Source organism: Neomonachus schauinslandi, chromosome 5 (assembly GCF_002201575.2).
Source record: "Neomonachus schauinslandi chromosome 5, ASM220157v2, whole genome shotgun sequence".
Lineage (NCBI taxonomy): Eukaryota > Metazoa > Chordata > Mammalia > Carnivora > Phocidae > Neomonachus > Neomonachus schauinslandi.
Genome location: NC_058407.1, coordinates 119,498,167 through 119,510,769, shown reverse-complemented (window position 1 = coordinate 119,510,769; position 12,603 = coordinate 119,498,167). Strand labels below are relative to the sequence as shown.

At 36.1% G+C, this 12,603-nt stretch overlaps 1 protein-coding gene across 1 annotated transcript in view; it reads left to right on the top strand.

Annotated features, from left to right (window-relative positions):
- Positions 1–12,603, top strand: part of MALRD1 (MAM and LDL receptor class A domain containing 1) — a 794,826-nt gene that overhangs the window by 592,211 nt on the left and 190,012 nt on the right. Inside the window, exon 33 of the mRNA XM_044915239.1 lies at positions 10,677–10,834. Within this exon, the coding sequence (XP_044771174.1) occupies positions 10,677–10,834 (158 nt within the window). The remainder of the gene's footprint in view (positions 1–10,676; positions 10,835–12,603) is intronic.

The window sequence follows — 12,603 nt, the reverse complement described above, 5'->3', positions numbered from 1 at the left end:
GTCATCCGATTTAAGCCATCTTTGTCAGATGAACTACATGGCATTTACAACCTACATCAATATTTGGTATTATAGGCTCACAATAACGCCAGTGAGCCATGTATTATTATTATTATCCCCATCTGATATATGATGGATATGAGACACAGTGAGGATTCAGTGATTTTCCCAAAGTCACAAAGCTTGCAAGTACCAGAGTCTGGTTTGGAACCCAGGTAGTCTGACCCAGAATGTGTCTTCTAAGGAGTACATGCTGCTAGCTTTTATTGTCAGATTCTTTTGAGCATGTTTCATATTTTCTGAGCTATAACTTGTCTTTCTTCTTAACATCCAAATGCAAGACATGGCACCTTCTCTGTAGTAGTTATCCAATCAAAAACTTGTGATTGATTGTCTTTTTTCTACTACTAGAATCATCTTTTGATCTATTTTTTTAAACTTCCCAGGAGAGTATCTCTAATTTGCAACTTTGTTCTAAGCACTTTACAGGTAGTATATCCTTTAATCTTTACCACAACCCCATGAGGTAAAGTACTAACTATAATTATCTCTTCATGCTTCTGAGTCCTAGAGAATTTCCATAGGTTGCCCAAGGTCACATACCTAATAAGTGGTAAAGTCAGGATTTGAATGGAAGCCAACAGCTAAAGTACCTGCAGGCTTAAAACCATTGGGCCATCCTGCCCAAGGTTTCTGCTCATTACTTACTCATTAAAATAACCTCATGATACTGTTTTCTGTTTCAATGAAAATAAATATTCTTCTGTTCTTATTTGCTTTCCACACTCTTTCAGGTAAAATGGGTCTGAAATCTAAACAAAGTCAAAGTTCATGCCATTTATCACTTACCTAAAGGATTTATACTTTATTAGTTCTCCCTTCCTACATGAGTAGGGAACAAGTTTTCTTTTTAATTTCAATTTGGCAAATAAAATCAAGTTACACAAATGCTATTAAGCAAATGCATGTTTCTCAAGGCATCTTGACAAGAAAATAACACGTAAAGAGGTTCTTCAAGGTTCTTCCATTATGAAGATTAAGAGAGTCAGAATCCTTAGTCTCTAACTACACTTATCGGAAGTGCCAACAATTCCATTCATATGGCACCTTCATGTGATTGAGGTATACTTACCACTGAGCAAATTAAAAGCTCACAATAAGATGAATATATACCTAGGATGAATAGATCCCATTTTGGCATGTCTCAACTATAAGCTTCATTTTTACATCAGATCAGTGATTATTGAGGGAAACAGTTTAAAGCACCAAAATTTGGTAATAGTACATAGTGTTAAAATGAGACATCCTGTTGAGAAGTGGTTTTTTTAAATAAGTAATAATTATTCTCAATGAAGAGTAATGCCTGACGAATAAACTATTGGAAAAGGTAGAAATAAAGAAATGCCAAATCAGTTCACTATACAGCCTTTTAGAAAGCAAATAGAAGTGATATGATGACAGATATTTTCATCAAATGCCATGAAAACATTTCATTTGACTTCAGAGACACTGTATCTGTGGTTGCCATTTGACAACTTTAAGGAAAATTTTCGTTGTCTCTCTGAGCATGTTTACATTTCACGGCCTTTAAAACTTGCAGACAAAAAGAGATTGAGGGCATTTCAGCTGATAATCATTGTACCCCCCTTCTATTGTAGAGCGAGGGACAGGCAGAAATTACAGAGGATGTGGAACCAAGCTAAGTAAGTCTAACTCTGAACAAGGGAGCATTTGCTATTTTGAAGGAGAGGCATACTGCATCACATTTTTAAAAACCATTAGGCAGCTTTATTTTATGAGCAAGAAAAAAAAAAAGACTAAAATTGCCTGTAATTCATTTTATTTTTTTAAATTTTTTTTTAAAGATTTTATTTATTTATTTATTTCACAGAGAGAGAGATCACAAGTAGGCAGACAGGCAGGCAGAGGCAGAGGGAGAGGGAGAAGCAGGCTCCCTGCTGAGCACAGAGCCCGATGTGGGGCTCGATCCCAGGACCCTGGGATCATGACCTGAGCCGAAGGCAGATGCTTAACCATCTGAGCCACCCAGGCGTCCCCAATTGCCTGTAATTTAAAGCGGGAAGTGAATTCAGATCACTTGAAGTGGGAAATTGTCTTTTATGATTTGACCCTAGTACAAGTGAGTATGATTCTTCTGAGGGCACTGGAGCTGAAAAAATATAGCTTTCTTTTGAAAGTATTAACCGTCTTTTTATAAAAGAAATGTCAAATTTATTACCTTATGACATAATGACTCAATGAAACATTAAAAAAAAAACCTCAAGATTGTAGCTACTCACATCTAAAAGACAAATTAGAGTCTCTACTGCATGCCAACACCAAAGTGAAAAAGAATGTCCATGAAGCACACTGATGGATTCTGAATGTGGCTAATATATTTTGGCTCTCTCCCATCAAATAACAATGGAGATCTGAACAAAGTGATACTGAATTTACATTATTTGACAATACGTGGCTCCAGTTTTTGAAAATGTGTGTAATTGTTTAAAGAGTTTCTAAGATAAAAATTGAATATTGATGAGAAACTTCTATCCAGTGCCTGACTGTAGGTAATAACATACGACACATAAAATCTGTACCCTAGAAATCTTAAGAACTTGTAATCCTAAAACCTGTACCAGGATTGAAGTATTACACTGAAATGTACAGAAAATATCAGGAGGCAGAGTGTAGGGAGAGGTAACATTCAGACGTATGTAGTAAATGCCCACATTCCAGAGTACTGCATCCGGCAGTATTAAAGTTTTACAAACCTAATTGAAGGCATTCTGATACAATATATGAGAATTAATTTCAAATAGCCAACAGAAAGCCATAAAGCAGTCTAAAATCAAACCGACAATCAAAAAATTCCGCTTCTATAAAAATCTGTCCCATGAATGTTGGGAAAAGTACGGATTGGGGAAAATAAATGTAGAATTGGAAATGAAGGTGGTTGATCATTCCACAGAGTCACATGTAATAAAGTCAACTGGTTCAATGAGTTACCATTAAATTCTAAATATGTTGTGGCAGTTGAGACTTTTAAGCTTTATTATCTGCTTTAACAAATTCTGAACTTTGTGTGGGAAGCTAGATTGACCTTCCCCAAGGATTTTGCTAGATATAAATGGTAGTTCTCAATGAAGCAACTGAAAGTTTATATATGTTTGAAAGTAGGTCTAGTCTGAGCTTGCTAGATAAAGAATGAGTCTATTTCTGAAAATATAATTCAATGTATGGTTTTATAACTTTGTGGTACAGTACATAGTTCCTGGATAATTCATATATTTCTATTAATAATTTCAAAAGGCTAAGCAACTTTTCACCTTTGTGGTTCTCAGGAAAAAATATGGCATTGCAACAAGTCTATTCCCCTTACAAAGTCAAGCTTGGATATATTAGAGTTCTAGAATTAAAAATCCCCAAAAACCAAATTTGCAATGGTTGCTTCTAAATTTCCAGGCATAGTTTTGTATTCTTAAATTTTAAAATGGATAAAAATTCACATTTGCATGCATTAATACATCAGCCAGGAATTGACTTTCTGACTTTTGTGTTCCACTGCAGGATGTTGTAAGACCAAATCGAATATGCAAATTAGGAGAGGCTAGGTGGGGTACACTTTGAAAGCTCACCCAGAGTCCCCTAACTAATAATTGGAATTGCTACCTTTGATGTTGAGTCTTACATAACATTGTCTTATGCTGAAATAAATATGCTGCAGTGAAACATGCTGGATTATTATCATCCCCAGTGAATTACTTTTTTCTTTTTACATTAAGTTTCCTAATATAGCCCTAAAATGCAAACATTATATTGTTCTACATTCCTTTCAATGATGTCATATCTTTGCTAAGCTGATTTATGGGAGTTGCTATGATGAAAGTAAGTACTGGGGAAAACGAAAGTGGGATAGGTAATGAAGGTGGTGATGTTCAGTGTGATTTTAAGGTTTGAGACTTTGGGCAGTACCTAATGAATACACTCTCCAGTGGAAAATAATTGTGGTCATTTAAGAATAGTTGTTTGTTTGTTTTTTTCAATTTGTGTGTATTAGTTTTTCGAGTGCCCATGATGTTGTTGGTATTTTAATAGGTATTAAGTTGTTTGGACTTAAGGACTTAATAAAAAAACCCAGAATATTGCTTCCCACCTAGGGCGCCATAAACAAATTATTGAGACCCTGAGGATGCTATGATCAGAGTTCCACGAGGAGCCTATAGGCAATGACTAAGGTTGGAGAATTTGGTTAGATTGCATTCAGGTTGCTGTGCAGACTTAAAACCTACCTTTGAAAAATAAATATTACATGATTAAAATTATTCAAAAGAAACATCTGAATTAGTGAAGGGTTAGTGTATTTATGTAGTTAGAGGAATAAATTTACCAAAATACAAGGTTTTAAATCAGAATTCCTAATTTTTAAAATGGATTAAATTTGTGCCAGTGGACAGAATTCCTTCTTTTCTCACTGCTCCAAATGTTTGACTTTCAACATTAGGTTAGCTGTAAAGCATGAATAGATGTATATTTAAAGTCTGAGTTGAACATGACTTGCTTTGGAGGTAGAGGTATATTAGTTCTCATTAAGTATGTCATACTACTTAAGAGCTGAACTATGAAATATAGAGCAGCTTTATACAAACATACTTAACATTAATTTACCTTATTGGAACTAGGTCAAGGCTATATCTTCACATCCAGTACAGTATGAATAGATTCCATGCTTTCACCTTGACTATATACATTATTATTATAGCTAGTTGGACTATGCTATTTTTTTTCTTTAACCAGGATAACATTGTAAAGTTTCTCTGATATTGTACTCCAAGTGCATTGGGAATCCTTGGGGTGTAAAAGGCAATAAAATGAGGGAACACCTAGATGTTCTTATTTAATCAGAGAGCATAGATTTAAAGAATGTATGTTCTTAATGAATAAGCCACAGTTTGTAGTAGATTTGACGGATGGAGTCTAGGTATAGCTTGGCTGCACATGCCATGTGCATGTCTTCCTAGTCCAAATAAGAAAACAGACATATGTCATCCTTGCAAAGAAATATGAAAGCAAACTTTTCTGTGGCTGACTTAAAATATTATGCACAATTTTCCTAATCCAATATTTGCTAGTACATGCATTTCATAAAACAGTGAGGACAGAAAACAGTTCAATGGTGCAAGCCAGGAAACTACAAGTTGTTTCCACTACTATTTTATATTGAGGAAAACCTTGCAGCATTCATTCACATGTCATGTTCCTTGGTTATTTTTCTTAAGATTTTTTTTATTTTTATTTTGCTAGACTATATAAAGTGTTCTTTTTTTTAAAAAAAAAAAGATTTTATTTATTTATTTGACAGAGACATAGTGAGAGAGGGAACACAAGCAGGGGGAGTGGGAGAGGGAGAAGCAGGCCTCCCGCCGAGCAGGGAGCCCAATGCAGGGCTTGATCCCAGGACCCCGGGATCATGACCTGAGCCGAAAGCAGACGCCCAACAACTGAGCCACCCAGGCGCCCCAATATAAAGTGTTCTAAGTGAAGAGAAATATTTTCAGTAAGGAACTTTAAAAAAAAAATAGGGGCACCTGGGTGGCTCAGTCAATTAAGTGTCAGACTCTTCGTTTCGTCTCAGGTTGTGATCTCAGGGTTGTGAGATTGAGCCCCCACATCCAGCTCGAACTCAGTGGGGAGTCTGCTGGAGATTCTTTCCCTCTGCCCCTCCCCCCACTCACTTGTATGCACGCATGCTCTCTCTCAAATAAATAAATCATTAAAAAAAATAGATGCAAGTCACTTTTCAGTATCTGGTCTGGCATGTAAGGAGCTTGGAAGTCATTATTTCTTTCCTCATAATACAAAAAAACAAAAAGCTGAACAAACTAAAAATCAACAACTCTTTTTAAGTTTTTTAGAGAATTGAGGTCTCAAGGCAAACCACTGCCCTCAGATTGGAGACAAGCAAGTGGAAACAGAGAATCACAACTTACTGGAGCGGACGCCCATAAACAGAAACCTCTGCAGGAGTCAGTACGGGGCAGGACATCCTAAACTATTACTGATCAATTGCTGTAGGCTCAATGTGGACAAATTGGAGGGATAGTCCAGGGGATTTCAGTGTTAGGAAGTCCCCCACACATTTGTAAGTTTTAATTTCAGGAACTCTGTTAGTTTCTCACAGTGAAGATCAGAGGAAACTCCTCTCTGCTTTCAGCAGGTGGAGGGGAAAAATAGCATTTTCTGAAAATTTCCCAGAACAAAGCCTGCCCTCAAGAGAAACTATTTTACTAGAACCTAACTGACCTAAAAAAACCCAAAAAACAAAAATACAACTGACCTAAGAGATTAGGGATGGGAGAGTTTACTGGGAAAATACTCTGGTATGTTTCTTATACTATTCATGAAGTGGTATAGTGATATTTTAAAGAGGACTTGCGTTAGTGGTAGTGTGTATTGCAAACTCACTGTCAACCACTAGAAAAGGTCAAAAATGTATATGTAATTGGTGTGCTAAGACATGATAAAAAATGAAATCATGTGAAATCCTCAATTAAGGTCTGAAAAAGAGTGAAAGAAAAAAAAACAAGGAAGAACAATACCAGTGAATGGCAAATAATAACAAATAAGGTAAATATTAATCCACCTATCTCAATAATCAGCTTAAATGTTGCTGGTCTATATTCACCAATTAAAAGACTAAGAGAAGTTAAAACAAAAGAACCATGTATTGTCAGTAACAGACCCATTTCCAGAATAAATACAATCAATACATAAATAGAATGAATAAATGGAAAAAAAAGGTGAAAGAACAGAGAAAAATATACTATGTTAACATTAATCAAAAGAAAGCAGCAGTGGCTGCATTAATTTCAGACAAAGAAGACTTCAAAGGAAGGAGAATATTCAGGGATAAAGAGGGGATTATAAAATGATAAAAAGGTCATTACTCTAAGAAGACAAAACACCCCTCAATGTGTAAGCTCCTAACATCAGAACGTCAAAATACACAAAGCAAACCTAATAGCATTGCAAGGAGAAATAGATGAATCCACTACTATAGCTGGAGACTTCAACAACCCTCTGTCAGTAATAGGGCCAACAAGCAGAAATCAGTAAGGACATAGTTAAACTGAACAGAACCATCAATCAGCTGGATATAATTGACGTTTATAGAACTTCAACAACAGCAGAATATACATTCTTCGCAAGCTCACATGAAACATTCACCAAGACAGTCCACATTTGAGCCCTAAAACACATCTTAACAAACTTAAAAAAAAATCCTACAATGTGTGCTCTCAGACCATAATGGAATTAAGATAGAAATCAGTAACAGAAATATAACTGGAAAATTCCAAAATATTTGAAGATTAAATAAGTAGACTTCTAAATAACATAATGAATCAAAGAAAAAATCTCTTTTTAACTCTTTTTTATTGTTATGTTTATCACCATACATTATATCATTAGTTTTTGATGTAGTTTTCCATGATTCATTGTTTGTGTATAACACCCTGTGCTCCATTCAGTACATGCCCTCTTTAATACCCATCACCAGGCTAACCCATCCCCCCAACCCCCTCCCCTCTAGAACCCTGTGTTTGTTTCTCAGAGTCCATAGTCTCTCATGGTTCGTCTTGCCCTCCAATTTCCCCCCCTTCATTTTACCCTTCCTACTATCTTCTTTTTTTTTAACATATAATGTATTATTTGTTTCAGAGGTACACTTCTGTGATTCAACAGTCTTACACAATTCACAGCGCTCACCATAGCATATACCCTCCCCAGTGTCTATCACCCAGCCACCCCATCCCTCCCACCCCCCACCACTCCAGCAATCCTCAGTTTGTTTGCTGAGATTAAGAATGCCTCATATCAGTGAGATCATATGATACATGTCTTTCTCTGATTGACTTATTTCGCTCAGCATAATACCCTCCAGTTCCATCCATGTCGTTGCAAATGGCAAGATTTCATTCCTTTTGATGGCTGCATAATATTCCATTGTATATATATACCACATCTTCTTTACCCATTCATCTGTCGATGGACATCTTTGCTCTTCCACAGTTTGGCTATTGTGGACATTGCTGCTATAAACACTGGGGTGTACATACCCCAAATCTCAAGGGAAATTTTGAAATATTTTGAATTAAATGAAAAAGCAAATACAACTTATAAAGATTTGTGAGATTCAGTGAAAATGGTGTATAGAGTGAACTTTTTAGCAACAAATGCATATATTAGAAGAAAGATCTAAAATTGATAATTTGCAGCTTAGGAAACTAGGAAGACTAATTTATAAAATTGAAATCAGGAAATCATAAAACAAATAATCCAGTTAAGAAATGGGTCAAAGACACGAATAGACATTTTTCCAAAGAAGACATCCGGATGGCCAAAAGACACATGAAAAGATGCTCAACATCACTAATCATCAGGGAAATACGAATAAAAACTCAATGCAATATCACCTCACACCTGTCAGAACGATTAAAACAACACAGCAAACAACAGATGTTGGGAAGAATTCGGAGAAAAGGGAACTTACACTATTGGTGGGAAAGCAAACTGGTGCAGGCACTCTGGAAAACAGTATGGAGGTTCCTCAGAAAGTTAAAAACAGAACTGCCCTACGACCCAGCAACTGTACTACCGGGCATTTACCCAAAGGATGTAACAATACAGATTTGAAGTGGGGCTCCTGGGTGGCTCAGTTGGTTGAGTGTCTGACTCTTGATTTCAGCTCGGGTCATGATCTTAGGGTTGTGCTCAGCAGGGAGTCTGCCTGAGATTCTCCCTCTCCCTCTGCCCCTCCCCCTGCTTGTGATTACTCTCTCTCTCTCTCAAATAAATAAATTTAAAAAAATACAGATTTGAAGGGGCACATGCACCCCAGTGTTTATAGCAGCATTATCAACAATAGCCAAAGCCTAAATATCCAATGGATAAAGAAGATGTGATATATATATACACAATGGCATATTACTCAGCCATAAAAAATAATGGTATCTTGCTATTCGCAAAATGTGGATGGAGCTAGAGTGTATTCTGTTAAGCAAAATAAGTCAGAGAAAGACAAATACCATGTGATTTCACTCATATGTGGAATTTAGGAAACAAAACAGATGAGCATGGCATAGGGGACAAAGAAGGAGGCAAACTGTAAGAGACTTAACTATAGAGAACAAACAGGGTTGCTGGAGGGGAGGTGGGTGGGGAGATGGGTTAATTGGGTGATGTGTATTAAGGAGAGCACCTGTGATGAGTACTGGGTGTTATATGTAAGTGATAAATCACTAAATTCTACTCCTGAAACTAATATTACACTATATGTTAACTAACTGGAATTTAAAACCGTGAAATTACAAAAAAAATAAAGAAATCATAGGGAAAATCAAAATGAAAAGCTAGTTCTTTGAAAAGATTAATAAAATTGAAGACCTTCTAGACATATAAACCTAAAAGAAAGGAAAACACAAATTGCTAATTATCAGAAATAAAAGGGGGAACCTTTATTACTTATCTATGGCACAAAAAGGATAATAGAGAAATATTATGTACAGCTAGATGCCCACAAAGCTGATAATCTAAGTAGACCAGTTCCTTCAAAGACACAATCTACCAAACTCACATGATAAATAGATAATCTAAATAAGCTTGTAACAAAGAAATTGCTTACAGGGGTGCCTGGTGGCTCAGTCGGTTAGGTATCCAACTCTTAATTTCAGCTCAGGTCATGATCTCAGGGCTGATTCCTCAGAGAGTACTCAATTCACGTGACAACAAGCTCTTAAATAGGAAAACTTCATAAAAGAAGCCTCTTGAACTATTAACGCACAGCTGATGATTTAAAGCCATATATCTCAGTAACAATACTAAAATGCCACAGGGGAGAAATAGAATACCTTTAGTTAGAAAATATTTTAATACTTTGATTTAAAACTGTAAATAAATATTTAACCTAAGAAAGCATATATATATATATATATATATATATATATATATATGTATGTATTTCATTCTTTCCTAGTAAAAGCCATGCAGGGGATAGTAGCTATGATGAATTTTGACAACAGTATCTACAGAAAAGATCCATTTGTGTTTAAGTGGAGAGATCTTTCATATGCTGATGCAGTTGAGGAGAATAGAAGTTATTGCTCAGAGAAAAAAACAGCATGGTGACTTTCAGAATTACATTTCACTTACTCTTACTGCCATTCACTACTACTGTGGTCAGTGTGGGAATCAGAGCAACTGGAAATGAGATACACTATCAGTCAACCTCTCCTACCCCATGTCCCTGCTCTACACACAGCATACAAAATATTTTACTTACTTGAAACAGGCAGACATGTTTGAGCAAATTAGAAGAAAAGGAATGTACCTTCAGAGTCAGCACAGATTTTTTGATCACTAGGCAAGAGTCACATACTCAGGTGAATTTTGGGAGCCATATAATCAGTGACATTCTTCTTCTTTTTTCTTTTCTTTTTTTTTTTTTTTTGTTCCAAAGAATTAAACATTATTGATATGTGACTCCACGGAAAGAAAACGAGTTGTGTTTAATTGTGTGTGGGTGGGAGGCATGCAATTTGCATATGATTTAAATAGATTCTGCCTCATGCTATGACACAGATCGTTGTACTGAAAGAGCTGTGTTTGTCTATTTCAAGGGAATGGCCAGCACTTCCTGTCTGTCAGCTCATCTGGACCCAAAGAAGGACACACGGCGAGAATCACTACTTCCCAGTACTTTCCAGCAAGCCTCGGAATGTGTACTGTTCGGTTCTGGTTCTACATGGTTGACCCCAGGAGTATGGGGTTATTAAAGGTACAAAAGAGAGGCGGGAAGTGTTTCACTGAAATATTCATAGCATGTGTTTAAACATTTTTTTTTTTTAAATCACAGAACACCAGTGTTGATTCCATTAATTTCTCATTTCTTTCTGGGACAGTGGGATTTTGGCCAGCAGTGCTGTCATTCATCTTAATCTCATTCAAGATTTATCTCATTCACGGCTGCCACCTGAACTCAATTATGGTGTGTGCTATTTAAAAGATCATCTAGAGATAAAAGAGGATGGGCAGATTCCACATGCAACTTCTGCTTACAACTCAGATAGGGAAAATGCAGACATGAGATGGGAGGGATAATGATAAAAAGAATTTTCTTCCCCAAACAAGGTAAAGGCAAAGAAATTTAAGATTTTAAGCATCTATCAGCTTACCCGAAAAATAACTTACCTGCTCCATTTTTGACTAAGACAAGAATCTGCATCAAATGCAAATGTCTTTGAAGAAGCAGGTTGCTGCATTTTTACTACTTTTTGTTGTATGAAATATCAGTAAGCTTTTCAATCAGCCTGAAGCAATCTTGAAATCTTGATTTCTAATTGTAAGATTATATATCAGAACACAATACCTGGTATTACTGCTTTGTAATTATACAACCACCTGTTGTTTGAATAAATACAGTTGGAATCTTTGACTTTGTCTCAAACATCATCCCTTGTAAACAATACAGTTGCTAAGTGATTCCTATCTTTCAGGCTGGGTATTGTAAGCTTCATATCTGCTGTTTTAATTCTACCATTCATCTCACGAGGTAGTATATTTTCCCCAATATTACAATTTAAAAACGGAGACTCAACGTGGCTTAGTAACTTTTCTATTATAAAATTAACGAAAAATCTGATTTCAAAAATCTGACATCGCTTACCCAGCATGGTTTCACAGGTGTTCTGCCATCTGACAAAGAAGTTTAAGGAGAAGCATGGGGAACAGAGAGAAAGGAAAAAAGGGCCTTATCAATTCTAGCCAGTGATAGAAAAGAGAGCTCTTCAAGAAAAAATACAAACATGCAATGAAAGTAGAGAATTTGTGCTGATTCTCCATGCATGTCTGTTTTCCTAAAGGGAAGCCAGTAAAAACAACAGAGAAAGAGATTCATTTTTAACAGTTTAGCAACAAGTAAATGAAGATCGTGTGACAATTTTGGAATTTTTTTCATTGTTTTTCAAAACAATATATGAAAACTCAGTAGATTAGCCTATTACTTATGTTCCATTTTATCCAGGGTTATTTATAACCACTAACCTTAGAGAGACTCCACAATACATTATTTCTACTGATTTTTTTAAAATTTTACTTTATTATGTTATATCACCATACATTACATCATTAGTTTTTGATGTAGTGTTCCGTGACTCATTGTTTGCATATAACACCCAGTGCTCCATTCAATACATGCCTTCTTTAATACCCATCACCAGGCTACTGATGTTTTTAAACACAGATTCCTGCAGTTGAAGAAGACACAAGTTCCTGGTTGTTACTTATGGAAGAAAATACCAATGGAGAGGCCAAGAGACCTTTCAACAGAACACAAGTTGATTTCAGTCACTGTCACAAAATGTTGCTTCCTCAGTTCAAAAAGAGCATCCTTATATCTTTTAGCTACTCACCAGCTGGTTGGTCAGATTGAATATTTTTGCACCCCCCCCCCATTGGTATGTGACATCCTGAGACTGCTACTTCGGTCACCCATTGCTTTGAGCCATGTTTCTGGAAACATGTAAACTTCGAAAAGAAATGTTGGCC